The 27,558-nt window shown below is 52.1% G+C and overlaps 2 protein-coding genes across 3 annotated transcripts in view; both read right to left on the bottom strand.

Annotated features, from left to right (window-relative positions):
• Positions 1–2,559: 2,559 nt before the first annotated feature.
• On the bottom strand, positions 2,560–5,569 carry Zbtb9 (zinc finger and BTB domain containing 9). Of its 2 annotated transcripts, none has more exons than XM_047558281.1 (2): positions 5,371–5,569; positions 2,560–5,156 (listed from the first exon to the last, which is right to left on the bottom strand). In XM_047558281.1, exon 2 carries the CDS (start codon positions 5,081–5,083, stop codon positions 3,644–3,646), a length of 1,440 nt encoding a protein of 479 aa, XP_047414237.1. In that variant the 5' UTR covers positions 5,084–5,156; positions 5,371–5,569; the 3' UTR covers positions 2,560–3,643. The 2 variants fall into 2 exon arrangements, with proteins under 2 accessions (XP_047414237.1, XP_047414236.1); XM_047558280.1 differs by having other exon boundaries at positions 5,311–5,569.
• Positions 5,570–6,415: 846 nt separating this feature from the next.
• The window catches only part of Syngap1 (synaptic Ras GTPase activating protein 1), a 31,098-nt gene continuing 9,955 nt past the window's right edge, over positions 6,416–27,558 (bottom strand). The window contains 16 exon segments of the mRNA XM_047558662.1: positions 6,416–8,329; positions 11,986–12,076; positions 13,318–13,529; positions 14,825–14,998; positions 15,373–16,444; positions 16,823–16,864; positions 17,540–17,718; positions 17,905–18,106; positions 18,247–18,483; positions 19,959–20,103; positions 20,303–20,447; positions 20,574–21,197; positions 22,837–22,935; positions 23,151–23,304; positions 25,134–25,255; positions 25,678–25,769. Coding sequence (XP_047414618.1) covers positions 8,183–8,329; positions 11,986–12,076; positions 13,318–13,529; positions 14,825–14,998; positions 15,373–16,444; positions 16,823–16,864; positions 17,540–17,718; positions 17,905–18,106; positions 18,247–18,483; positions 19,959–20,103; positions 20,303–20,447; positions 20,574–21,197; positions 22,837–22,935; positions 23,151–23,304; positions 25,134–25,255; positions 25,678–25,769 — 3,737 coding nt within the window. The 3' untranslated portion in view covers positions 6,416–8,182.

The raw sequence follows: 27,558 nt of genomic DNA on the forward strand, positions 1-27,558 counted from the left end.
TAACATGCTATCAAGGTATTTTAATTGGTTTGATAAAAGTTAATAACAAAGTGTTATAGGGATTAGAGGAAGGGAGTAGTGCTGCCTTAAATTCAGCAGACAGAGGTAGAAGGAAGTTGTGTAGGGTCATTTTTTGTTTTTCTTTGGTGCCAGGGATTTAAACCAGGGGTGCTTAACTGCTGAGCACATCCCCAACCCTTTTTATTTTTTATTTTGAGATAAGGTCTAAGTTGCTTGGGGCCTAAATTGCTGAGGCAGGTTTTGAATTTATGAGCCTCCTGCCATAGCCCACACCCCTAGCCAGTGGGATTATAGGTATGTACCTCTGCACCTGGCTCCAGTTTAATATTTCCCTGTGTGTGTGTATGTGCTGGGGATTGAACTCAGGGGCACTTTACCACTAAGCCACATCCCCAGCCCTATTTTGTATTTTATTTACAGACAGGGTCTCACTGAGTTGCTTAGCACCTCACCATTGCTGAGGCTAGTTTTGAACTCGCAATCCTCCTGTCTCAGCCTCCCAAACTGCTGGGATTACAGGTGTGCGCCACTGCATCCAGCCAGTTTAACATTTCTTGAACATCCACTAGGTATCAGGTTTATCTGAGGCTTTCAGGATCTCCAGATGGGTAACAAATGAAGACTGCCTGGGGTATGTCTCTACCGTATCCATTCTTCGCTCTTCTGTCCCAGGACTTCCATTTTCCTTTGAAGATTCCATGCCTATTTTGCTGCCATATTGATGGGGACATACCATCAGGGTGCTCTGGTCAGAGGGAGGACATAGGCTCAAAGTTCTCTGCTGGGAAATTTTATTTTGAGATAAGTAATACAAGAAACAAAAATCAGGGCTGGAGGGTATAACTCAGTGGTGGAGCACATGCTTAGTATGTACAAGGTCTTAGGTTCAATCTAAGCACCAAAAACAACCAACCAACCAAGAATGGGTCATCACCCCAAAATATGTGCCCAGGAATTCTTGCTCCATGGATCTCTGAGGCTGACCCAAGTCTTGTCCTTAATTTTTATTTATTTTTAAATTTTTCAGGCCTTGTCCTTCTGAAGGCTGGTCTTTGGGCCCTTCCTTCCATGCCAGGAGCCACCCAGCATCTTTCCACAAATTTCCATTTTGATAAGATTAGCCAGAACCAACATTTATGCTCACAACCAAAGGATCCTGATGGCCACAGGATATAGCTACTTAAAGAATGTGTGCCAAGAATGGCAGGAAGGTGGGACTGTAGTTGATCCAAGACAGGACTCTCCCTGCTACCTTTCCTGGTTTGTTCACATCCTTACCACAGGAATGGGACAACGGCCTGGCTCTTTTCAAAGGCTGACAAACTTGGGAGAATTCACCTTCTCAGTCATAAAGTTTCATTTTTCATTCCCTTCTTTCTTTTTTGTGGGAGTGGGTATTGAATCCAGCTCAACTGCCAACTTGCTGGGATTATAGGTGTGTGTACCTTGCCCAGCTCTTTCATTTCTTTTTTTTTTTGGTTCCAGGGATTGAACTCAGGGGCACTGGACCACTGAGTCACATCCCCAGCCCTAGTCTGTATTTTATTTAAAGACAGAGTCTCACTGAGTTGCTTAGTGCCTTGCTTTTGCTGGGCTGGCTTTGAACTCAAGATCTTCCTGCCTTAGCCTCCAGAGTTGCTGGGATTACAGGTGTGTCCCACTGTGCCTGACTCTTTGATTTCCTTCTGAGTGCCATAACTAATAACTTTGTTTTTTGTTTTTTTTTTGTACTGGAGTTAAAACCCAAGGGTGCTTTACCACTGAGCTACATCCCCAGCCCTTTCTTTTATTTTTTATTTTGAGATAGGGTCTCACTAAGTTGCTTAGGGCCTTGCTAAATTGCTGATACTGGTCTTGAACTTGTGATCCTCCTGCCTCAGCCTCCCGATTACAGGCATGCGCCAAAACACCCAGTCCAGTGTCATGGACTCACACTATACATAACTATACAGTAATTATTTATCTAGCTTAGGAGTTGTAAACTCTTTGAGGGCTCAGTATTAACCACAGTCTAACACAGTGCTTTGCACTGTTTGTAGAATGAACCAAATATAATACATAATACAGGAAGCTGGGGGTTATAAGAGGTAAAAACCATGTGAGCCAGGCATAGGGCAGACACTTGTAATCCCAGCGACTTAGAGAGGCTGAGGCATGAGGATCACAAATTCAAGGCCTTGGCAACTCAGAACCTGTCTCAAAATAAAAAATAAAAAGGGCTGGGGGGATGGAGCTTAGTGATAAAATGCCCCTGTGTTTAATTCCCAGTATTGTAAAAGATAATTAAACAAAAATAAAAGTGAGTCCACCCCTTTAAAAAACAAAGAAGACAGAGTACTAAGTAAAACCTAGAGTATAAACTCTGGTAAGGTAACTTACTCAAGGTGTTCAGCAGTAGGTCAGAGCCAAGTCCAGGATAGTGAACTACTTGTGAAACCATCCTGTTCTTCCACCATCACCTAGCTGCAAAAAAATCACACTTGTCCCTGCAGTTCTGTTCTCATCTCTTCCACACAAATGACTCAATCCAGTCCACTATCACTTTAGATTTTAGGGCAAAGTTTATTAGAAGAAATTAAGTAACTGTTAAATCTTCCTCCACTCCATTCCAATATTTATGCCTCCACCTCTCAACAGAGGGCTCTCAGATGTGAGAATGAAAAGAAGGTGGTGAGCTCCCCTTGCACGGTTCTCTAGCCTTCAGAGTGTGCAGTTGTGGCCCTGAGTCCCTCTGACCATGGCAATATGTTCAGAGTGGTGCTACTCTGAGAGCATTTTAGGTTAGTTGCCATCTCACGAGTTCACCGCCACATTTGTCATCTGTGATCAATATACAAATTATCGGTGATCAAAGGTACAAAAGAGGCACAGGGGGCTGGGGGATGATCCTCTATTCAGGAGTGTTCTAGGAACGACACCTGGAATGCTCAACTTGTTGAAGGGCTCGCCTACATTAAAAAAAAAGACATTGGGAAGGTGTCCACTGCTGAGAAAGCAAGGTACAAGCTGATTCTGGAAGAGGACAATAAAAATGTACACAGGAGCTGGGGGTGTTGCTCAGTGGTAGAGCACTGCTCTAGTGTGTGGAAGGACTGAGGTTTCACCCTAGCACTGCGGGTAGGAGGTGGCGGGGAGTACATAAAAAGAACTCTGCTCACATCATTCCAGTAATGACAAAGGAAAGGAAAGCTTAGAGCTTCGTCTCTGAATTACTAGCGTTCCAAATTAAACGTATCCCTCATTGGAGACCAGCTCCTTTACCCCCTCACGGAAACTAAAGAAAACATTTATCATTGTTTCATTTTGCTCTAACTCGTCTCTCACTAAATAATTGAAATTTGGTTTCCTCAACAGTATCAACACTACAAAAAGATAGTCCATGATGGGCAAGTGATCAAGTGGCCTATAAATCACTTTTCTATAGAGTGATTAATAAAAATCTGGGGTAAGAAACCTGAGCTTCCACATCTGCCAGGTTGAGATCTATACTCAATAATAAGGAGTCCATAATACATCTACTCTCTTGGCATGATTACAAGATCCAGGACTAGGGAAGGAAGGATAAGTATGCATCAGCAGCAGTGGCTATCTTGTTCTACAATTTAGTGCATGGCCTCAGCAGTCACTTGTAAGTCCAGTGGGCAGTGGCCCAGCCCTGACCCTTGCACAAGTCTCGGTGGCGAAGGAAACAGGCATGGACACGGAACCGACGGCCACAATGGGGACAGGCGTGCAGGGCTCCAGCATGGGTCTTCATGTGCTCGGTCAGATGGTGCTTCAACTTGAAGCGCTTGTTGCAGATGCCACAGCCAAAAGGCCGAAGGCTGAAGGTCAGCATGATGTGCCTGTCACGTTTGGGCTTTACTGCAAACCGCTTTCCACACAAGCAACCAAAGCGTTTTCCATCTGCAGGGGGTGCTCCCCCTAGCTTCACAGGCCCATGTACAGCCTGCCCTGCTCCCCCAGGTCCTCCACCCCCTGACAGGATTTCATTTCCATGAAGATCCACTGGCTTCCAGGATGGACTCCCTCCCCCAGATGTTGCACCTGCTCCTGAGGGCAGTAAGAACCTCAGCTCCCCATTCCCTTCAGTGTCTCCTCCAGGAAACACTTTGGTCTCCTCTTTTGTTCCTCCAGACTGAGTCCCACTTCCTGATATCTCCTCCTTAGGCTCAAAGGGTTCCTGCTTGATATAGAAGATTTTGGGGGGTAGTGCCGTAGGTGGGGCAGAAGGTTCAAGTGATACACTCTCACCCTCTGGAAGCCTGCGGGGAGTAGTGGATACAGGTACTGGGTGGGATCCACGAGCACGGGGAAATCCCCCTGACACTCTCTGTGGTTGAGAAGTCTGTGAGAGTGTAGCTGCTGATCCTTGGTCCTCCTCTTCCTCCTCTTCCTCCTCCTCCTCCTCCTCCTCCTCCTCTTCCTCCACCTGAATTTGTAACACCTCTCCAAGTTCACTCTCCTCCCCTCCCACTGGGCTCTCAGTAGAAGCAGGACTCTCAGTAGAAGCAGAGGACTGGACTGGGGTCTGGAAAGGGGAAGAGCGAATGCACCAGCCTCCAGAAGAGGATGTGGTGGAAAGAAGTGCATGGTAGGAGGCTGCTCCACGAGCTGAAATTCCACCACCTGAACTTTCTAGTTCTCTAAGAATCTCTGAGCACTGATCTACTACTTGCCACATCTGAAGGCCACTGGCTACAAGGAGATGGGCAGGGAGAGCATCCAGGGGCAGGCGAAGGCGCCCTGAATAAATGAGCTGAAGCAGCCCCTCAAAGGCATCAGCTTCAATGACACTTGGCAGGGTGAGACGTGGTGCATCCCCCAGAAGCAGCTTGTCATGGAAGTAAGGAGAAGCAGCGGCCAACACTGCTTTGTGAGCCCTAAGTTCCCGACCCTGCACCAGGAGGGACACATCACAGAACTTTCCCTCTAGCCTGTGGCGGTTCAGGGATTCCAGCAAGGATGAGCTATGTTGAGGAAACTCGATCTGGATTGTCCGTGGGGCTGGGTTGCAGATCAGGGAGGTGGGTGCGGGAGGCAAAGATGTGGAGGTATCCATGGGTTCCTCGGAAAACTCCCAGAGGGTCAGGAAGAGATGGGAATTGGGGAGTAGACTCTACGAGCGACCGAAGCTGTGGAAAAAAAGACAAGGGGTCACAGAAACCCTGGATAAAGTTCCCCTTGTCTCCTCAAACAATTGCTCCCCAATTAACATTTGGGAACTTCAGTAAGTAACATTTTCTGCAGAACAGTCCCGCTCAACCGGGGAAAAAACAAAACACCAACCGGGTTTTAACTTCCAGGCCCCGTGGGAGATGAGAAGGTAATCCTTCAGCCAAGCCTGACCTCGCCAGCCCCGGCCGGTTCTTGCCCGCCGTTCCGTTCCGTTTCAGGGTGCGCGCAGAAATAGGCTCACGGCAAGCCTCCGCCACCCCGACACCACGAATGTGGACCGGGTAGCCTCCCCCGCCGACACGCCCCCACCGTTAAACACGCGGATCAGACTTCCCCGAACCTTTTCTGCTACCTCGTCGTTCCGGGCCGGAAGCCACCGCCTCTCCGTCGGATGCCGCCGTCGCGTGCGCAGGGCGGAGCTAGAACGTGAGCCAATAGGAGAGCGGTGCCCTATAAACCGCGTGATGATTGGCTTGTTCTGGCGAGAAGGGCGGGGCTGGTAGGAGGCAGCTGATCCTCAGGCGTTGGCCGTTGGGGTGCCGCAGAAGTCCCAGCAGCTGCGGAGGACCGGGAACTGGTGCTTAATAGAGTGCAGCCCTTCGGTCGCCCCGGAAAGCTGCGTTTCCTGGTGATTAAAAGTAGCACTCGCCCCCTCCCGGTAGGTGCTGAGAGGGGCAGGATTAATTGGGCACCTATTGTGTGGGCTGGTCACTTGCCCCCATTATTTCGTGTCCTCCCACCAACCATGCGAGGTAGGTGTTGCAGTCCTGTTTCCATGCGGGGAATTGGAGGCTGGCAAGAATCATTCGTCTGGCAAGTGGAGGGTGTGGAACCCGGATTTGCTAAGGAACCAATTTGGGTTTTGGTAGGAGGCTTGCACCTAAGAATTTTAACCAACAACCAAATAAACCTTATTTCTAGGTAATTTCTTTTAAAGGATATACGTAGATTTATACTGGGACTCTCATCAAATACCATCCCTGCTCCTTAGAGCTAAGTGAAGCAGTGGGTGAGAGGAGAGCTAGACCCCTGCTCTAAAACAGAATAAATCTCCTTGAGTGGGAGGGTGATAGTAGACAATGAGACCATGGCATCAAGGCAGATATGCGGCCTGGTTGCGGGTTTACTACCCCGCATCACAATCAAAAGTAGTTCCTGTCACTTGCCGGTCAATCTGTAGATCCCAGGCTAATAAAGTCAGTGCAGCGATAAAAGAACAATCTCCGTTTATTAAACATGATTTTTCTGTTTCACCACACACTCCAGAAAAAAAGGAAATGGGGCTGGGAGTGGAGAAATAGGGGTAGTGGTGGGGGATAGAGGAGGCTGGGAGTGGGGCGGGGAGAGAGAACGAGAAAACAAAATAAAACAGGCAGGAAGAGCATCTCCCTACCCTGAAGGGGGTGGGTGGGAGGGAAGGGAAGGGTCGGGGGGAGGGGGCCAGGAAGCTCTGTACAGAGGGGTCGCCCCCAGCCCACACACACACACCCCGGATATGTACAGTACAAACCCCAGATAATTACAACAGCCAAAGAGAGGAGGAAAGGGTTCAGGGGTAGGGTCTGACGTGGGGAAAGCAGAGGAAAGGGCATAGGGATAAAATTTCACATATTTACAACTTTTATATAAGTATAAATTTGGCCCCGGCTGGGTGTATGTGTGTAGTGGGATGGGATTGAAGGGGAACTGTCCATACAAAAGAAAGAAGGGTGGAGTCTGGGAAGTGTCTCAATACCAAACGCAAGAAGGGATGAGGGGGGCAAGGCTGAGTAGGGGACAGCAGTCAGGGAGGAGGGGGTGCCAGGGAGGGACTTCTCCCCTCCCACGGCCTACCCACCCCAAACCCCATCCATCCTACCTCCCCTATCCCGCCAGAGAGCTATGTACAGAGAAACACCGAAAAATTGTGGAGCTGGCGGGAGGGAGGGAGGTGAAAGGAGATTGGGGCGGGGAGGATGAGAGGAAGCCCAGCCCTGTCCTACCTCCCCAGGGGGACAGAGTCATGGAAGGGGGCCCCCAACACCCCTCCTCCAACACAGGTCCCCCCACCCTGGAGGAGAGAGACATGGCTTTTCCTAGAGTAAGTTCCCCCCTCCCCCTGGGAGTAGAGACCAAGAGAGAGGGGAGGGGCAGGGGATTGTGTGTGTCAGGGTAGGGCAGATGAATCAATCTGTCCTCCCCAACACACACACCCTCCCTAAACCCTAACCCCTCACCCTAACCTCAATTCCACCCCACCCCAACACACTGGGGGAGGGGGGGGCATAGGCCCCCTCACCCCGCTCTGGGACCAGCCGAGAGCAGATCAGGTGTGGGAAGAAGGGGAGATAGCTCCCATTCCCCCCTTGCCGCCCCCTCCCTGCCCCGGAGGCCCCCTCCACCCCATCTGGGTTCTGGGTGGGGAGGGAATAAATTTAAGAGTGGTAGGAGGAGTAGGAGTTTGTGCGTGCTGAGCCCCCCCAGACGCTCCTGAGAAATCAAGGGGTAATAGGGCCCCCTCACCCGGGGTCCCCTCCCCATAACAAGGGGGGCAGGGGAGGCCAAAAATGGGGCGGTGGAAAGGAGTTAGATTGTCAGCTCTGGTTACTGCTAAAAAATCACCCTGAAGTTGAAAGTTTGGAGGTGCCACACCCCCAGGGTGGGGGTGAGGGTCTGTCCCCCAGTGCTCAGGGGAACGATGAGGCAGAGGATGGGGATAGCACCCCGGAGTGAAGGGGGTCTGTGTGGGTTAGGAGGTGTCCTGGGGCATGGGTCCCTGGGGGTCAGAGAGGGGGCAGCACCCCGACAGGAAGGAAGAGAGGGCGGCTGAGGGTTCCCACTCTCCCTCCTAGAAATGGTGCAGTGGGGGTGGGGGATCTGTGACCCCCAAGGAGGCATTCAGGGAGGCAATCCCACTGTCCCTCGGTGACGTCCAGTCCTGGTAGTTGATGCTGTTCCGGGGTGGGGTGCACAGGGAAGGAGGAGGTCTGTGATGCTGGGTGGGCTAGTGGTCTGCGGTGTTTCGGAACTCGCCGTTCTCCGTGATCTGCAGCCGGGGTGGGGGGGGCGGGGCTGGGGGGGCCAGGCCGTTCCAAGGTGGGGCCAGCGTCACACGCGGGTTTGTTGGACCCAAGGGGGGAAGCTGCCTCTCCTGCAAGATACCAAAGAGGAGAGCGCGGACTTATTGAGACGCTTCGCAGGGGCCTGGATGCCAGACCCCTTTCAGTGACCTCCCCACTAGCCAACCCACTCCATAAGCCATGTCCACCTCCTCCTCCCAGGACAGTCCCCACCATCCTCCTGTTTGTTTCTCACCTGTAGGATCCTCTGGGATCAGGGAGACACTCATTTCCCAGACTCCTAACAGGGGCCTTCAAGCCTTCAACCCAGAGTATCACACCCCGAAACCAGTTCAAAAGCAGCAAGCTCCCACCTCACCCCCAACCTAACTCCGCTAGCTTCACCTATATTTCCCCTCCCAGCCCACCCGCCTCCTCTTGGAACCCCCTCCCAGTCCACCCCCAGCCTCAGGTAGGAATTTTGTATGGAGGAACCAAGGGAGGCAGTACAGCAAAACCTCATTAATCCAAACCCCTGTGGACTTGGAATTTTTTCATAATTTGAACAAAAACTGGGCTTGAGTTTTCCTTTATCTGTGAAGAAAGGGTGGGCTAAGCAAATTAGTGGTGGAAATGTGTCTGTGGGAGGGGATATTTAACCTATACCAGCAAACAAACTTTTCATTCCTATCTATTCATTAAGGCATGCTTCCCTGAGGGCCTTGTTCACCGAGTTCTACTTACTGTATATATTTTGAAGACATGCATTTCATTAAATAGACACTGTCATTCAGATTTGTCACTTATTCAGAGTGGCCATCTTCTCAAATATAACATCCCAAATTAGAGAGGTTTAACTGTACTGGGGGGAAAGGAAGGGGATTCAGGGAAGTGATGTGGGAAGGGAAAATCTTGTGGGAGGGCTGCCTCTCTCACACACTTGGTGGAAATGACTAGGAGCTTCTGCAGAGACGCAGCATGCCCCAATCTCTTCATCCCCAGGAAGCAGTAACTGGCTCCATTCCTTTCCACCCCCACCTTCCTTTCAGTTCTCCCTGGGATCCCAGGTGGAGGGTGAGGGGTGCCTGACCCCTACTCCCACCCAGGTCCTGTTCTCATCACCTCCTACTGCTCCTGGACCAACTTCTGGTTCCTGCCCTCAGCCCGACCTCCTGTTCCTCTGCTGGGAGAGAAGAAAAAAGCCACCTGAATTCCCCTACACCTCTGGGTCATTCATCTGGCTTTTTAAAATTTGTGCTCAAAACTGGTTTTTAAATTAATGGCTGATTTGCAGAGGGACCAATACCCACAAGTGCTTTAGAAAAATCATACATATTACTTTCTGGGCCACAGGACATTTAGGCCTGGCAGCATAGCTATGTCTGACCAAATCTCCAAAGGATACCAGTAGAGAGTTCCAGATCAGCTTCCTTCCATCCCAGGATCCAGGACTCACCTCTCAGGTCACCCAAACCCCAATCTTAGGCAAAGCTTCCCTCTTACGTGACTGGTATCTCACACTGCCAGTCAGTGGGGGAGGAAATTTCGTGTGGTAGGGTAGCTTGAGTATGGCGGGAGAGCAGGGAAAGGAATCCTCAGATTTCCTTCCCTCTGCATGTCTGCTGGTGACAGCACATAGGCAAGCCCCCTACACCCCCATGGACCCAAATTTAGAAAGGAGATAAATTAGGGTGTCATTATTCATTTTACAAAAGAATTCACTGCAGGAGTCCTTTAAATGGCAAGGTCCCCTGGTGCCTTTTAGCATCCGTTTACAGATCACTAACTACTTTGACAAGAGAGGCTGGGCAGGCAGAGTTAAAATTACAATGCGAGGAGCCGCTGCCCACTGCAGATCAATCCCACAAAAATAACGCGTCTCAGAAATGATGTCTGTGGCTGACAGGTTCCCATTTACTATCTTTTTAGGTATGATTGTGTGTCCAGTAGGCCACTGGGTGGCAGGAGATGGGGGGAGTGAGTAGCATTAGCAACCCAGGATGTGAGCTCTGACAGAATAGAGGTTATTTAATATGCTGTTCCTATCACCTCTGCCTAGGAAAGAACATGGCCACTGAGCCCATGATGTGATCTAAGATGTCTCACTCTCCAAACTCCCAGGCCACAAGGGCAGTCCACGTCCTAACATCTGTCCAAGTTTCCTTGCTCCTTCTTGTTCCACCCACCCTGCCTACTATCAGGATACCTCAACAGCCTTTTCCAGGACCCCTCAAAGTCCCCCTGAGTTAAGTGCCCACTCCCAATTCCCACCAAGCTAGGGACTAACATGAACCCCAAATGCCTTCTACCTCACAGGTATAAGGGAGGAAGAGAGTGAGAGGAGAGGGAAGAAGGAGTGGGTAGAGAACCAGGGTTAGGGAAGGAAGAGGAAATCCCAACCTACCTGCTGCAATCGGCACAGCCCCTATAGCCAAGGTCCCCCAACCCAGCATCACCTCCACCCCATTAATAAAGTCCAACCCCCAAGGACGCTCTGGTGAAATGGGGGGTGACAGACATACACTGGAGAGGTAGAGGAAGAGGAGGGTGCAGAGTCAGGAGGAGGCTGGGAAAGGTGGGTCTGGAGGAAAGGGGTGTGACCTGTGAATGTGCTGGGTCTGTGGAGGGTCAAACTATTGCTAAGGCCTCCTGGTGCAGTTGCAGGGAGGTGTCAGCATGTGGTCTCTGAGTGGTATACCTTGGGAGATGGGTCTGTGCAGAGGTGTCAGGAGGGTGGGGTCTGTGGAGGTTCTTTGGGGGTGGAGGGCAGCAGTGAGGGGAGAGAGGCACTGAAGAGTGGAGGGGGTAGGCTTCACGACCAACCTGCAGTGGTCCGGAGTCACCTCCCCCTGTGTCCTCCGCCAGTTGTCAAAGCGGAACCAGGAGAATTACCTGATGAGGAGCTGCAGGGGGAGAGAGTGGGGTCATGGGGTCAGGAGCCTTGGTGGTAGGGGTGGAGAGGCCTGGTGGTCAGAGCAGAGGAAGGAGGAGTATGGGTACGGAAGAGCAGAATTTTGGAAAAGCAATGGGTAAGGTGTGGAAGGGAACCTCAGGCTCACCATAACTGGTGAGCAAAGGGTGGTGGCAGGGAGCTGGAGGGTGAGTTAGGTGTGAGATCCAAGTGGGAGGAAGGCCAAAGGGAGGCTGGACTTAAAACACTGAGGGACTGGGGTGGGGTGGGGGTTTCCAGGGAGGCCTTCAAGATCTGAAGAGCCAGGAAGAGGAGGCTTTGCAGAAGCTGCCCAAGGAGTCAGAATGGGGAGCCAGGAGAACAAAGGTGTTAGGGACCCCAAGTCTCCAGGGCCTGGGGAAACTACCACTCAGACTTCCCTGTGCTCCATTCTAGCAAAGAGCAACTTCTAGCCCTTCTTGCCCAAGAAGAGTTCAGAGGAGGGTAAACTCCTGCCTTCAACAGGGCAAACAATGGGCAGGGCTTCTAGGAACTGGGAGGGGTCTAGGGGTAGAAAGGGTGAGGATCTAGCAGGAGGTCCTGAGCCACAGACAGGAGTGGGAAGATGGGGCAGGAAGGTACAGGGGTGGGGCTGACACTGCCAGGAGTGACAAAGGCATAGACGATGGGATGAAGATGGGTCACTTGGGGGCTGCGTGGAGTGGCCAGTAGACAAACGGAGGACAATGAGAGACAAATGGCGATGGGGCTGGGGTGGCTGGTGCAGTGAGAGCACAAAGGACAGTGGGATGGATGGGGATGGGACACGGAGAAGATAAATGACATTGTAATTTCCACCTGAGCGTCGAGCAGCCTCTTCTTCGGTTCAGGCAGCGGCTCAGCCATGGCGGGGTGGTCCCGGCGCAGCTCCTCCTCCACCAGCATCAGCCTGAAGGGACGGGCTTCAGTGGGGTTAGTGGCGGGCACGGGCTTGGAGCCTGTCAATGGAACTCCTGATCCTGGGAAACCCCTGCAGCTCTCTGGAAAAGCCTGTCTTCCTTCTCCCCTTCTTAAAATCCCTCCATTGTCATGAATCAAAAGATTCCCTGTCACTCAGGGTGCTACTCTCCTTCTTCCTCTCAGGGACCCTCATATCTCTGTGGTGAGGGTAGCCTTCTGTGCCTTCAAAGACCTCTAGCACCCAGACACCCTCAGCCCCCTTCCCAACGGGGACAGCAGTACTATTCCCTTAGAACCTTTGTGGCTGAAGACCAGGCTTCTGTGACCCCATGCCACTTCAGTGAACCTAGGCCATCTCCAGTGGCAGTCCTTAGAGTACCTCCTAGCCCAGGAGGAGTCCCTACAATCCTTATCATTCCCAGCATCTCCCTGCCTTTCAAGTTTCTTTCATAAATGATATCAATTAGAACAGTGATTTCAAAAAATGTTTCCAGTCAAGAAGCCCTTTTATTCCAGTTTCTTCTAAGAAATACATTTGTAATGGGCTGGGGCTGTAGCTCTGGTAGAGCACTTGCCTAGCACCTGTAAGGCACTGAGTTCAATCCTTAGCAACACAAAAATAAATGAATAAAATAAAGGCATGCTGTCCATCTACAAAAAAAAAATTTTAATTAAAAAAAAATACATTTGTAGTGGATCAAAATGGAGCTGGCTCTGGTTTGGAATAACATCTGATCCCCTTGCTGAGACACCTCTTTTGGAGTCCAGGGCTTGGTGAAGCAGTTAGAAACATGCACAGGCTAAATGGCCCTTTCTGATGGCATACCTTACCAAGGCTAGAAAGGGAGGCTGTGCCCGAGATGGGGGTGTTCAGGGGCTCCTCTGGCTAGGGATCCCTGCTCAGCTTTGGGGTGAATCTCACAGGCTGGATTGAGAATAACCAATCAGGGAGACCTGACCCAGGTTCTGTCTAAACACAGTGATGGTTGGACAGTAACTGTCATATTTTCCAAGGACTTCAAAAGTACGGTACTAGAAGAAATGTCAGGGTTTAGCAAAGAAACATTTAATGCCCTAAGCAGGAGATGAGTGGATGGTTTCCCTGGGAAGAGAGTGGTAGGCTGTCCTGATGGTCTCCTGAGTTGGGCACTGGGGTTGGAGGAGTGGCTCACTCTCGCTCCCTTCAGCCTTAGGCTCTCCCTTGCTACCCCTCCCCGGGCCGCCCCTCACCTGCCAATGATGCTCTTGATCTGTGAATCCTTCTCCACCTGCTGCTGCCTGAGCCTCTTTTCACTCTGCTCTAGTCGGGCCTGATACTGCATCAGGATTTTGCTGGTCTGTTCTTCCTGGGACAGCAGCCTCCGCTCATACTCTTCCAGCTTCCGGTTGGACATGTGCAGTCGCTCCTTCAGTGAATGGATCTCTTCCTCATACTCCTTTACCTGCCCGCCGGGCACAAGACCCCGCACTATGAGGAGTGCTCTGCCCCATCCAGCCACCCAGCCCCCACCCGTCTGCCCAGCACAGCCACCACAGGGGGAAGGACATCCAACCCTTTGCCTGTGAATTACACTCACTCAGGCCTGCTTTTGAGAGTGCCCTGCCATGATGCAAAGCTCCTTTAAGATGAAGCAAGGTCACAGACCTACACCCTGAGAAGTGTGTCCACTGGATCATGAGGCCTCACAGGGCAACCTAGACAGGCCCACAGGCACACCTTAAATAAACTTACCTAGAAACTAAAAAGTGACTCGCCAGGACCGAACACATGGGAGAAACAAAGACACTGGATGTGGGAGGGGCAGGTACTGTCTTACACTCCCTCCTTAGCTTTGTCCTGAGGGTAGGTGGTATTAAGGGAATCTCAGGCTAAGAATTTAGGAATGCCTTTCTGCTAATCTGACCCTGGAAATTCTGGGAATGGGAGAACTCAGAAGAATCATTTTATCTGTCCTACTGGCTCTGGAGTCTAAAGCTATGCTAATGTGATAGACCCAAACCTCACATAGCTATTTATTTTACTTTTATTTTTGTAGTGCTAGGGATCAAACCTAGGGCCTCACACAGAGTAAGCACAAACTACTACTCAGTTACCTTCTTAGCCCAAATGTAGCTATTTAAAAGTTAACTGACAATACAAATTTAGTTCTGGATCACAAAAAGCCATGTCTGATACAGCAGCCACAAACAATGCAGATTACAGAACATTTTCTTCACTTCAGAATGATCTGGATAGTGCTAGTCTGGAGTCTTTCTCAAGGATTCTGCATCTGAAGCCCAGAACAGGAAAAACAATTTAAAAGACCCTTGCCCATCAAGCCTTTGCCACATATGCCTATGGGATAGTAACTGGATTACCCTGATACCACTTGTAGTACAGCTGCCAAACCCTCTGCCTCAGCCCAACTGGGTAGCTCTCACTGCTAGGGAAGTAACTTCCTTTCCTGAGCAGTAATAAAAGCAGGCCTTTGGTTCCTCCTGGAGAAGAACATGGTGGCAAGCCTAGAACAGAATGTGTTTCTTCCTCGACAGTCTACAGTGTAGCTGAATTGCCTTTTAAGCTGATTGTGTCTGGTTCTCCTAATGAACTGAGGCTTCTCAAAAGGGGATATGTGTTTGTCTTTTCTTTCTCCTATAACTAACTGCCTGAGCCTAGATGTTTCTCTTGGAGTGACTACACGTCTCCCCTGTGGGTGAAAGGAAGAACTGAAACTTTGGGTGGCAGGTACCAGCATACCCTGTCTAGCCGGCTCTCATCCATCGATTTTGAATACTCCTTGAGCTTGTACTCTTCCCGCTCAATGTGGGCACTCTCGATGTCAGCCGACAGGTGAGGCATATTGGAGACCCAGGCCACAGTTCGCTCAGAGGCTGGCATTGTGGGGTTCAGTGTGGATGGCGTCTGAGAATGCTGGGACAAGGCAAAGTGGAGGCGAACAGAGCAGAAAAGGCAGGGCACATTCAGAGGGAGAGAACACAGCCAACAAACATGACGGTCCCATGCCTGTTCCCCTGCTCTAGCCAATATCCCCAGTCCCCACCCCACCCCCAGGGGCTCAAGAAGCAATTGATCGTGTCTCCTCTCTGGAATGAGAGTGCTATCAGGGCAAGCATTTACTTTTGTTCCCCATCATCTCCACAGTACCAACTGCCCGTCACACTGCAGGCCCTTAACACACAATTGTTTAATTCATGAAAGGTGGTGAGAAATCGAAACCTCAGAGCACAGACTGCTCCACCTCCACTGCTGCCTTCCCCACCCTGCCTTCCTCTTCCCTCACCTACCTGCTTGGTGATGGAGGGCTTGAGCCCCCCACCCCCTCCGCCACCACTGCCACCGCTGCCCCCAATGCTGCCCTCCTTGCTGAGGCTCTGTTGTCGTGGACGGGCAGGGCCATAACTCGGCTCTGGAGACTGCAATAGGTTCCCGCTGGATGGCCGGGGTTTCTGGGCAGCACTGACCGTCAACTGCTGAGACTTGCCCCTCTGCAATGGAGGTGGCTGCCCCCCACCACCCCCGCCACTGCCCCCACCGCTCCCACCTCCGGGCCCTGAGGGGGCTGGCCTCTGGGGACCAATGGTGATCTGGGGAGGGGACAGCATGTGCTGCAGGTTGTCCTGGAGTGAGAGCTGCCGACGGGTGAAGTCAGTGCCAGAGGGTCCAAACTCATCACTGTAGCTGTGGCTGTGAAGGATGGAGGCTGCAGGGGGCTTGGGGACCCCTGAGGAGAGGTCCTCACTCTTGCTATAACCATGGAATGGGGCAAAGGTGTCCCCTGGGGGCTCTCCACCTCGGTGGTGGTGATGGTGGTGGTGGTGGTGATGGGAAGAGGGTGGGCCATGGCCGCCACTCCCTCCGTGGCCTGCTGGGGGCCCCGGCCCATCAGCAGCCATGTGGAATAGAGGGTTCTGGAAGGAGAGGGGGATGCGTAGTTGCTGGGCAGGGACACCGTCCGTGGTGACACCCATCTGGCTGAGGCGCATGCCTGCCGCTGTGATGGATGACCCACTCCCCTGGGAGAGCCGTCCAGCAGGAGCAGGCCGCAGCCCTAAGGCCGCTGTCAGCGAGGCCTGGCTTGAGTGCAGCAGGTCCCCGACAGCTGCCAGGTTGGAAACACTACTGCTGTTGAGGCGGCCACCAGGCCCATCACCCTGCAGGTCCAGCATGGACACACTCTTGTTGACACTCAGCATCTTCTGCTCTGGCTCTGTGATGTCCGAGCTGCTTGTGCAGTATGCTGGGGAGGACCTGGCCAGTGGTGGTCGGCTCACGTAGAACAGATCTTTACCGCCCCCAGGGGGGGGTGGGGGTGGCTTTTCCTTGGTTGGGGAGGGGAGGCGAGCCATGTCCATAGAACTGTTGAAGGAAAGGGGACACACAAGCAGCAGGTAAAGCCAGGCTACAGGCAACTGAGCCTCTGGGACTATACAAACCTTAAGTGAAAATTGGGACCTACAGGGAAGGGCTGAGAGTCAGTGATGACAGCCCTGAAGAGGTAGGCAGGGAGGATGGGAGGGAAAAGGTGGGAAAAGGGAAAGGACAAGGCCCCCTGGGTAAAGGGTGAGGCCTAGAGGAGGGAAGATGGGGGCAGCAAGAGGAGGAATGAGGGCAGGTCTGGGAAGATATGAAGGAGATGAGGTGCACTGAGGAGAGGAGTTGGGTGAAGGTCAGAGGGAGGGGGAGAGGGAGCTGACAGGAAAGGAGACGAGGGCTGGGGAGGGGAGAGCCCCTCACCTGTTGAGGCCTCGAGCCATGAAGGACTGAAGGTCGATGGAGCTGGAGAGAGATGGAAAGAGGGGCGAGCACAAAGAGAAGGAGCAAGGCGTGGATGGATGGCAGGAGCAGTGAGAATAGTGAATGGGTATGGTGTTACGGAGGGAAAGACATGGGCAGAGAACAGCAGGGTGATCATCAAATAAGGCCAGGGGCCTGCCCATCAGAACAAATGCTGAGGCTCCAGAACAGCCTCTGGGGGCTGCTAGGCTTCCAGCTGCTGCTTCTCTAAGTGCTGGATCTTGGGGAGGTCTGCGGGGTTCTGGTGGTAGGCCGGAGAGGGGGTCCTTATTTTCTGAGTCATACAGAGATATTTGATTATTTTGACACCCCATGGCTGAACCAATGTGCACTGGCTCAACCTCAGCCTAGAGACAAGCATGGGTGGGCAGAGGAACAAAGCAAATCAGAGCCTGCAGTGGGGATCCCCTTGGCTTACAACTAAGCTGCGAGCTGGAGGAGCCTTGGCACTTCTGGGGCTCTGTGTTCTTTGTTCCCTCTGGCTTTGAAGGACTCCCACTGCCTGTACCTATCTCCTTACCATTTTCCCCTGAGAACTTGCTGCTTTGTCCCTTTCTTTCAAGCCCTAGAGAGATGTGCCTGGGGCCCAGTGAGAATATCCAGAATAGAATAGATGGGGCTCCTAGACATAGGGGTAGGGGCCCCCAGGGGGCTCACCTGTTGAGGTCCCGCATCATGTAGCCCTGCATCTCAGCTGACGGCCCCCGCAGCACCACGGGCTGCGGCCGGGGCCGCTCACTCTGGCGGCTTGGCTGCCTTTGGATGTTGGGGTTCCTTAGGGCTGTGCTGATGTCATTGAGGAGCCGGGGTAGTGGGCCCAGCTTCAGAAGGGCTTCCTGGAAGGGCAAGGCTGTTACCGGTGGGCTCTAAGAGGGCCTTAGAGGGCGCAGGTAGAGGATATCTGGGTTGGAGTAGTGGTAATGAGATCATAGGGGAGAAAAAAATCTGCAGGGGGGTAGTTTCTCAGGCCTCAGGTGCCTCTGGAAACATCTGGGGATGGAGCAGAAGGAGCACTTGCTGACCTTGCTGAGCTGGGGCAGCACCTCCCAGAGTAGGGCATGCAGTGTGGAGAGCTCTCGGCCCAAGTCGATGTAGCCCTCAAAGCTACTGCTGTTGGTCAGTGTGTCCAGGTTGGAGATCTCGTACAGGAACTGCTGCATGGAACCCCACTCCAGCTCCAGAAATTCATTCATGAAACCCAGAAAGTCCTCCTTTGAGGTAAACCTGGCCAAGGAGTCCACAAGGTAGATGTAACAGTTGTATATAGGCCTTACATATACCCATCTCAGGGTCTCTGGGGGACTCAGGAGACCCTTCCTACCCACCCATGAGCCTACTCCACCCATGCCTGAAGTGTCCCTCACTTGGAAAAGTTGGCCAGGTTCTGGATGACCTTGGCGATGAGGGTGAGGGTTCGTGAGGTCTGTTCATCTGGGTACTCCTGCATAAGCCCAAAAAGACTGGGAGACATAATGGCTGGGCAGAGGAAGCGCAGGAAGAGAGAGGCGCTGATCAGCCTGTCGGCGATGTCCTCCCGGCCCCGCTCTGCGCAGCGCAGCCGCCAAGATGCAAACACCTCCTTCAGCTCCCTCGGGAACACGCTGGGGGGAAGGGGTGGGGAGACAGAGAGAGAGAGAAAGAAAGAGAGAGACCGGGACTGAGCCCCAGAGACCCTCAGCTTCCAGGGAACATGCTGAGGGGGGTGGTAGGAGGTGAGGGTGTGGAAACAGAGGTAAGAGAGACAGGAAGGGACTGCAGGAGGAAGACGGGAGGGTGCTGGAAGAAGAGGGCCATGGTAGAGGGGACAGACAGATTTGGGAGAGAGAAATGGAGGGGAGAGAAGGTGAGGGGAGAGAGACACATGGGAGAGAGATGGAGGGGTGTGTGAGAGAGACAAGGAGAGGAGGAGAAGAAAAACAGACACCAGGGAGAGACAGAGATGGGAGAGAGATGGAGGGTCACTTGAGGTACAGGGAGCTCGGACCCCCCAACTCTTCTGGATTCCAGGGAAATGGGGATGGACGTGCCCCAGGCATGATCCCCAGTCCCTGGAATGGCTCAGAGCTCACTCTCCCCACCTCCCAGTTCCATTTCAATGTCCTACTGACACCTTAAACTCGACTAGTGTAAGACGGAGCTCACCATCGCCCCCACATCTCAACTGGCTCCTCCTCCTGACTTTCCTGGTTCTGTCAATGAGGCCACCAGTCTCCCAGCCACAGCCTCATGGCCTCTTGAGTCATCTTTGACTCCCCACAGACAGGCCCCCTCCTTTGCGATCAGTTGACAACAACTGCTGATCCTTCCCTCAGAGGGTCCTTACAATGCGGCCCCTTCCTGAGTTTCCTATCACTGCCCTGATGCAAGATCTGATCTTCATTCCTAACCCATTAACAGTGGCCCCCAATAGCCTGAACTTCACCCTCCCTACTCTGGTCACCCCCCATACTGTACTGTACTTATGGCTTCATCTTCTCAATCATGAAAGTTCCTGGTGCCAACACCTTTAATGGCATCTTATGACCTACTGATGAATTCAAACTCCTTAACATGAGGACTTCTAGATTCTAACTCTACATCTACATATTTTTCCTACTACGTCCATTATTAAGCCTGTTCTAGTTACTGTCCCTGAAAGCTCCTGGGCCTTCTCACCCTCCCACAAGTGCCTGTCCCACAGCCTTCTGAAATGTCTCTTTCCCACCATGTGTAAACAGCAGCACCTAACCCAATCGTCAAAGCCCAGCACCAGGCAGCTTTTTGTTGCTTATCTCAAGGTTCTACCTTCTCTGATCTGATGTTGCAGTGGGGTGGGGAGGGTCTTATTCAGCATTTCACATACACTACAAGGGTTCTGTGACTTTCTGTGCATCTCATTTGTCCCTACTCATACTCATTCTAGTGGAGGGCCTCTGAGGGCAAGGACCAGGCACATTCAGCTCTGTTCTATAGCACCCATAATAATGCTTTGCCCATAACTGGTACTTAGTCCTCTTTTAGGATGGACAGATGGATGAACAGATGAACACACAACTGCCCCAACCCTGGCCCCCCAGCCCAGCGTTCCCAGTCTCACCAATGGGAGTTGACCACCTTGCACAGGGCCAACTCACAGCACATTCGCAGGTTGGCCTGGTGCTCTGCCAGACTGGATGCCGTGCACTTGATGGGGTCTACCTCACAATTCTCCTCAGATTCATACAGAGCACGAATGAACTCCCCTGAGGAATAGGGGCACAAGAGGGAGTTGTCACTCTTTCCAAGGGCAGGGGCAGGGAGTTGTCTAGGTTGGAGGAATCACAAAACCAGGTGTTTGGAGGTTGGGGTCCTGGATTCTGGACTTGAGATTTGGGGTAGCCAGGTTTAGGGTTTGGGTAAGCATCTGGTAGATTTAGGAAGAGGGCTGAGGGTGAACCATACCAATGGCATCCTTGAGGTATTTCTGACCAATCAATCTCATATACTCTTCTATGGCTTTAGTGGCGAGCGTGTTCTCGCGGAATATGAGGTGCTCCCGTTCCATGAACCGGTCTACCTCTGACATGGCCATGTCTGAAAGGAAGTCCTGGGGCCCAAGAAAATTCAAGGGTCAGCCTCTGCACAACCCAATTTTGCAAGTGTGCCCTGTGCTCACTGCCCTCCAAGCCAGTGCCCATTCCCAAGCCACTTTCCCTGAGGGCAGAGCACATACCTTGGCTTTTCCTGTACTCTGCAGGATGTGAACCAATGCACTGGCAACCTCTTCCTTGCCCTTGACATTCAAGGCAGGTTCCAATACTGCACACAGCATCCGATAATGGTTGGTGACATATTCTGCAAACTCTTTATACAGCTCCATGGGCAGGATACTCATTGTCTGGTAACGTGCCTTCAGCCGCACAGCTGGGCAACCTCCTTTTCCCTTGCCCCCTGAGCCACCCCCCGAGCCTCCCCCGCCTCCCGAACCCATGCCCCCGGACCCTCCACTGCCTGTTGGCAGGGTCACAGGGTACCACTGCTCTGTGAAGTGGCGCCCAGCCAGGGTGGCCACCGGCACAGTCACCAGGCCGACATAGCCTGCCTTGTCCTTCTTGCGCTTTTTGTCTGAGTCACGGTACAGATGCAGCCGCAGGGCACGGACAGCCGGCAGGTTGTTAAACTCAAAATGCTCGCCCCAGAAGACAGTGTCCCCAGAGGCTGAGCGGGGCTTGGAGGTGGTACGCGCATACAGCATGTCATCCAGGCAGAGCTCACAGTAGTACCGCTTCTTAGGGGGCAGTTCTCTTGCCTCTATGATCCACAGCTTCAGCACATTATCCACCCGACGGCTGTTGTCCTGGCATGGGCAGGCAGGGTGCATAAAAGGGAAGGGACAGTGACACAGAGACACCAGTGGGCTGGGGTTGTGGCTCAGTAGTATAGAGTGCTTGCCTAGCACCTGTGAGGTACTGGGTTTGATCCGCAGCACCACATAAATAGAATAAAGGTATTGTGTCCATCTACAACTAAAAAGAGAAAGAAAGAGAAGACAGGAAGTGGGATCTAGACAACAACTGTAAAGCTGAGAAGCTGTACTGGGTTGAATAGAGTCCCTCCTAAATTCATATCTATCTAGAACTTGTGAATATGATCCCATCTGGAAATATGATCCTTACAGATACAATCAAATTAAGGACATACTGAATTAGGGTGGACCCTTAATACAATGCTTGGTTTTTCTGTTATATGAAGAGGAGATTTGGAGACATGGAGACAATTAGAAGAAGCTGGCCATATGAAGATGAAGGCAAAAGCTAGATGGATGCAGCAACCTCCAGGAACTATGAGGAAGCAAGAAAAGGCTATTCTTTCTGCTTCAGAGGAAGTATGGCCCTGCCAATTTTGATTTTGGAATTGTGGCATCCTGAATTGTGAAAGAATACATTTCTGTCACTTTAAGTGACCCAGTTGGTGGTAATTTTTTCCCCCAGTATGTCCTACCACTGAACTACATCCCCAATTCTTTCTACTTTTTATTTTGAGATAGAGTCTCATTAAGTTGCCCAGACTGGTCTTAAATTTGGGGTCCTTCTGCTTCAGCCTCCAGTTACTGGGATTATAGGCATACACTAGCACACCAGACTTAGTTTGCGGTAATCTTTTCTAGCAGCTCTAAGAAACTAACACAGAAGGGTAGTTCTACACTAGTCAGTACTGGGGGAAAATGATGGAATAACAAAGCAAAAATATTAAGGCAGAATCTGAAGAGGAAAATGGAAAAGTCCTATAGAGATCATCTGAAACTGAAAAAAATAAATTAACTGCACAAATACAGGATGAGTGAGGCTTGATGGCTGGCGTGAGAATGTCCTGGGGATACAAGCATAAGCTCACAATGAGGTTCAGGTGATGTTGTAACGTGTTGAAAAACAGCATAGTGTTTGGACTCCCCATGGGTGGAATTCTTAAGGACACTGAGAAACAAGTTTCCCCAGATGAGAGTGACCAGAAACTGGGATACAGAGCCTAGATGACAGAACTGGGAACACTTCTCCTGGGAAGTAGAAGTCTTGGGAAGAACACAGACTTGCAGAACCTCTGTGCCAGAAGGACCCTAGAAATTATCTAGTCCAAATCCATTCCCACTAACTTCATAGAGAGGAAACCAAGGCACAGAGATCTAGCTAACTGAATTTTGTGTGTTCTGCAAAAATGCTCTAAGTAGGGACCAAGTGACTACCTGCTGGGATGTCAGTGAGGCAGGCATTCCTGCCTGACAGGAAGCTGCACCAGAGGACTTCCAGAGTCCTGTCAAACTCTGTGATTTTTATAGTAGGGAAATAGATCATGAAGTAGGGTAGCAGTATGGAAAAGGAAAAGAAGCAGGATTAGGAATAACCCTACACAGGTGTCTTCTCCTCCCACAAAACCTCCCCCCACTTACTCACTAGGCTCCCTGAGGGCATGCTATGCATGTCCCCTTTACTCTTCAATACCTTGTTGGGTTTTACTGCCCGCTGTAGATTCTCGATCCATTTGTCCCTTTCGGCTGCAGACCGACAGGCAAAACATTTTGTTCCTGATGATGTTGTTACCTAGAGAGGGTGTGGAGTTGAGGATGGGACTTCAGAGGGAGCTTGCTCCTAAGAACTGGAGATTCCCCACCATCTCTTCCTCCCTGGCCTATCCTAGCCCCAAGAGGTTTCTAACATCCTCTTGACATTCCCACCTGTGCCAATTCCTCTAGGCCTTTCTGTCCCTACCCTCCAGCATCCCTGCCCTTTGGTCCTCAGCCAACTAGACCCAATACCTCAAAACAGAACTCCTGGCCCAGGATGGAGCTGTGCACTGGCTTGATAATGGAATCTTCATCCAAGTTGAGCTCCAAGGCCTCAGCTGCACTGCTAGGACTCAGCAAGGACTCATGGGAGTGCGACTCCTTAAAGCTTTGCATCAGCCGGGCCCTGGTAAGCAGGAGGTTCAGGAGAGAAGGTCAGGACCCCCCACTGTTTTTACAGACTCAGGGGCCCTGCCTCATCAATCTGATTCTAGAATGAAGACTTGGAGAAAAGGCCTCCTGAACCACTCTGCACACACACACAAATTCCACAGAATGAAACCCAGACTGCCCTAAGAAAGGACATGAGGAAAACCAGCAAGCTTAAAGGAACTCTCCCACTCTATTCACACCTAAGGGTCTGAGAGGAATGGGAACACCTAGAAATACCTAAATGCAGAAAGGGACCTAGCAGAAGAAAGAGAACCAAAGTAGGCCTGGGACACTTCGAGGAAGGCCTTCAGGTGACCCCAGAAACCAAAGCCTCAACATAAGGGTGGGGTGGGGAGTCACACAGAATATCACAACATAAGAACTGGAGTCACACAGAAGATCCTTGTCTGGCCTGGACCTGGCACACAGCTAGTTAGTCTTCAATAAACATTTCATGATTCAAAATATGAAAGAATGAATAAGAGAACAAATCATAGCAGAATCAGGGGAAAGAGTGAGGAGAAAGTGTAAGAAATAAGAGAATGAAGGTTTGACACTGGAGATGGGAACTGAGGGAGAAAGGAGACAAGGCAAGAAGTAGAAAGCAGGAGCAAAGGCATGTGCAGAAAGAGGACGCAAGAGGCTGAGGGAGGCAGCTAGGGAGATGGACGGAGGAACAGAGATGGGGCTGAAAGGCAAAATAACTGTGGGGGAGGAAAAAAAGGGGGCTAGGGCACCAAATGAGGGACAGGATGGCAAGCAGCATGGAGATGAAGAGTAGAGAGCAGTAGGAAAGCGGGAGGGGGAGCTCGGGTGTGGGAGCCTCCATGAAGTTATTTATAGCAGCCCCGTCATCACAGGCTCTGGCTGCCGTCAGCGCGCCACGCTCCCCCGGCCCCCCGCCCCCGCGGCCAGGAATACCATGCCCTCACCCCCTGCCGGCCCCAAATCCAGCTCTGGTGACATGGGAAGGGGGCAGGGAAAGGTTTGACTCACCTTATCCCAACCTCCCTACCTGCCCAATTCCGGGGGTGGCCAGACAGAGGGGAAAGGGAGGACAGGGTTCACTGCTGGGGGTGACTGGGCAAAGGGGATACCCAGAGAGGGACCCCAAGAAGCAGACAGTAGAGACAAACACCAAAAGGTCTCCTTCAGTCCTGCCTCAGGAACAGTGGCCTCTGGACTTCTCTGAGGGCTTCTTCTTTATGGTCCAGTCCATGAATTAACCCTGCAGCCTCTGCTCCCCATTCTGTTACCCTGCACACTGGTCCTGGTCTTCCCTTTCTCTGCAATGCTCTACACTGTTCTTTCCCTCATGATGAGCTCCGCCTTGTACCCATTAACATCAGCCACCCCAAGCATACTCCAACCTGCTGCTCCTGTACCACCTGACCTTCCACTGGGCAGTTCCACCTAGCTCTCACTGCTGCCTCTCCACCAACTACAGCTCGCTTCCTAGGATTCCTTCAATGCTCATTATGGGCAGGCTTTGTGGCTCTTCTCTGTCCTTCTGTACAGCTCCTCTGATCCTGGGCTGGGCCCACCCACCCTTCTGCCAGGCTGAGGAACACTCCTCGGCTTTACCTTCTCCTCCTTGCCTGCCTGTCCTCTCCCTGCATCCCACAGCTCTCCTGCTGCCTGGAGCCCTATCCTAACTCTTCTCTGTTCTCTCCTTGCACCATTACACCCCTCAACCAACATGAGCCCTTCAACCTTTGCCCTCAGATAACCCCCTCCCTTCCCACACCACTAGAGGTCCCCTATATTGCACACATCTCAACCCGCATGCTCCAGCCCCTGTACCGGTCATGGTCAGCACTTCGGAAGCGAGGCAGGATCTGGCGAAAGCTGCTGGTCCGGTCAAGTTTGGGCTGTGACTTCGTGCGTTTGATGGAGCTTTTAAGCCTCCGGCTCAGGAAGCCTTGCTGGGGGGCGGAAATGGGGATAGGGGTGGGCTGGGGCAGGGTCAGTCCTACCTACTTACCCCTCAGCTGGTATAAAGTCCCTGAAATAAGGTGGGATGGGGAAAAAGTCCCTAAAGGTGAGGAAAGGGGAACAGGAGCCCTGATACCAGCTTGTCTTCCTTGCTCCCACGGTCACAGTGTAAGGAAATACATAAACACACACACACCAGCTTGGAATAAGTGGGAGGGCTAGTCCAAGAAGGAGGGGGGCAGAGCCAAGAAGAGGGAAACCAAAGAAGTGGGGACACACACACACACACACACACACACAAGTCTCTCTCCCTCCAGTCCCCTCTCTCAGAATCCCAGGGCTCCAGCTGGGGCTGGAAGGGAGGGGACCCAGCTGAGCCACATCTGGCAAGCGCTTGCTTCCATTCACTCACCGAGGGCCGGAAGGGCGCAGCGGGGGCGGCCTCCATGCTGTACTGCTTCCCCCCTGGGACACTCTTCCTCCTCGAGCGACCCAAGTGGTATTCTGGAGGGGAGGAAAGGGCCCAGAGGGACGCTGGGGAAGGGGCTGTCAACCCAGTTTCCACCCCTGGTCCCACTGCATTCCCCCACCTCCCTCTGCCCCTCAGCTCCGACCTCACCTACCCCCCGGAAAACAGCAGGAAGAGCAGCGGCGGCGGAGAGGCTGGCGGTGGGAAGGAGGGGGCAAGGAACCCGAGCCTGAGCCCCCAGAGGGGGACGGAGTGGGAGGCCTTAAGCCCATGACTAGTGTTGGCAGTCAGCAGGGGTGCATGGCTGAGAGGGTCAGTAAAACCCCAGTAATGAAGGACACAGAAGATCCAGGGAGGCTAGCTGGTGCCCACCCCCCCCAAGGGGCTAGCTGGGGGGGAAAGATGGGTTAAAGGTCATTGCCCATAGGCTGGTTTTCCCCTTCTCTCTGGGGACATCTTCTATCTGCCCTGCACCTCCCAGACCCCTGTTTGTCTGGAGGGCCAGGACTGCCTCCCATGACCCCCTCCCTGGACTGGAGGGGGAAGTCTTAGAAGGGACCTGTGAGGAGTGGCTGGGGGAGAAGCTGAGGAGAGAAAATCTAAGAGGCAGATGGGGGGGGGGTGGAGAGAAGGAGCCGGTTCCACGTGCACTGCAGTGGCGGGGACTTAGAAGGAAAAGGGGAAGAAGAAAAGAGAAGAATGCAGGGGAGTGGGCAGGAGTGGGGAGGATGGGCAGCGGTGGGGAGATGCTGGGGACTCCCAACTAAGGTTTCAGAAAGGAGGAGGAGGGGAGGTGAATGCGGATGAAGCTCAGCCTGCCAAGAGCCTAGAGGGATGGCAGCTCCAAAGAGGGAAGCTGAGGCTCTGCTGCCAGGGAATTTAGAAGGTCCAAGGGGCTAGAGGAGAATGAAAGTAGGGGGGATGCCAGGCTCCGGCTTCAGCTCCAGAATGGCTGCCCAGGCCTGGGCTCCCCCCTCAGCCCCACAGTCACCACTGCAGCCAATGGGGGGGCAGGTGCTGCATCAGGGGCGGGGCCACCATCTCCACGGCAACAAGAAGCTACAGGCTGGTGGGGGGGTGGACCGGAAGAGCTGCCTGTTAACCCTCTAGGTTCCGGAAGGAAACAAGGAAGGGCCATACTACACTTTCACTCTCTGCTTCCAGAACTGTAAATTGCCCCCACATTGCCCTAGAATCAGTCCCTAGTTTCCCTTTACCTAAAAACCCAGGCATCAGAAGGTTAGCACACAGACATCTGGACCCCATGATACAAGGACCCTATCAGTCCCTTGGGAACATGTGTAGAGCACAGAAACATACACTGAGCTGTGGGGTATGTGTATAACAAAACCACAATACAAAAATAAATAAGGAACTATGTGCTTATGAGACATACAGACAACTGTGAGCACAGGTCCATATTCTCAGACCTTGAGGCCCACACACCCTCCATGCTTACACAAATGTGAAGACTGCAACAGTGGAGTACATACTTGAACCCAGACACCCACATGAGAGCCACTGATGTGGATTTTGTGACCTGAGTCCCCTGGGCAATCATGTAAGCAGCACACTACAGAAATAGACATGTAACCTGAAGACATACACATGTTCCCCACACAGAAAAATGCCAGTTTAACCCGTGGGATACATACTTGAGTACACCATGGTCCTATATTCTATGCCTGTACAATATATACACCATGATCCCAACCACATAAAGTTTCTCTATATTCCAAAGGACAAAATCCTTCATTCACATGAAAAGCTCAATCACATCTACTCTGTCTCAGGACAAACTTCTTCTCTTCCCCAGTTCTTCCT

The sequence above is a fragment of the Sciurus carolinensis genome, chromosome 7, assembly GCF_902686445.1.
Source record: "Sciurus carolinensis chromosome 7, mSciCar1.2, whole genome shotgun sequence".
NCBI lineage: Eukaryota > Metazoa > Chordata > Mammalia > Rodentia > Sciuridae > Sciurus > Sciurus carolinensis.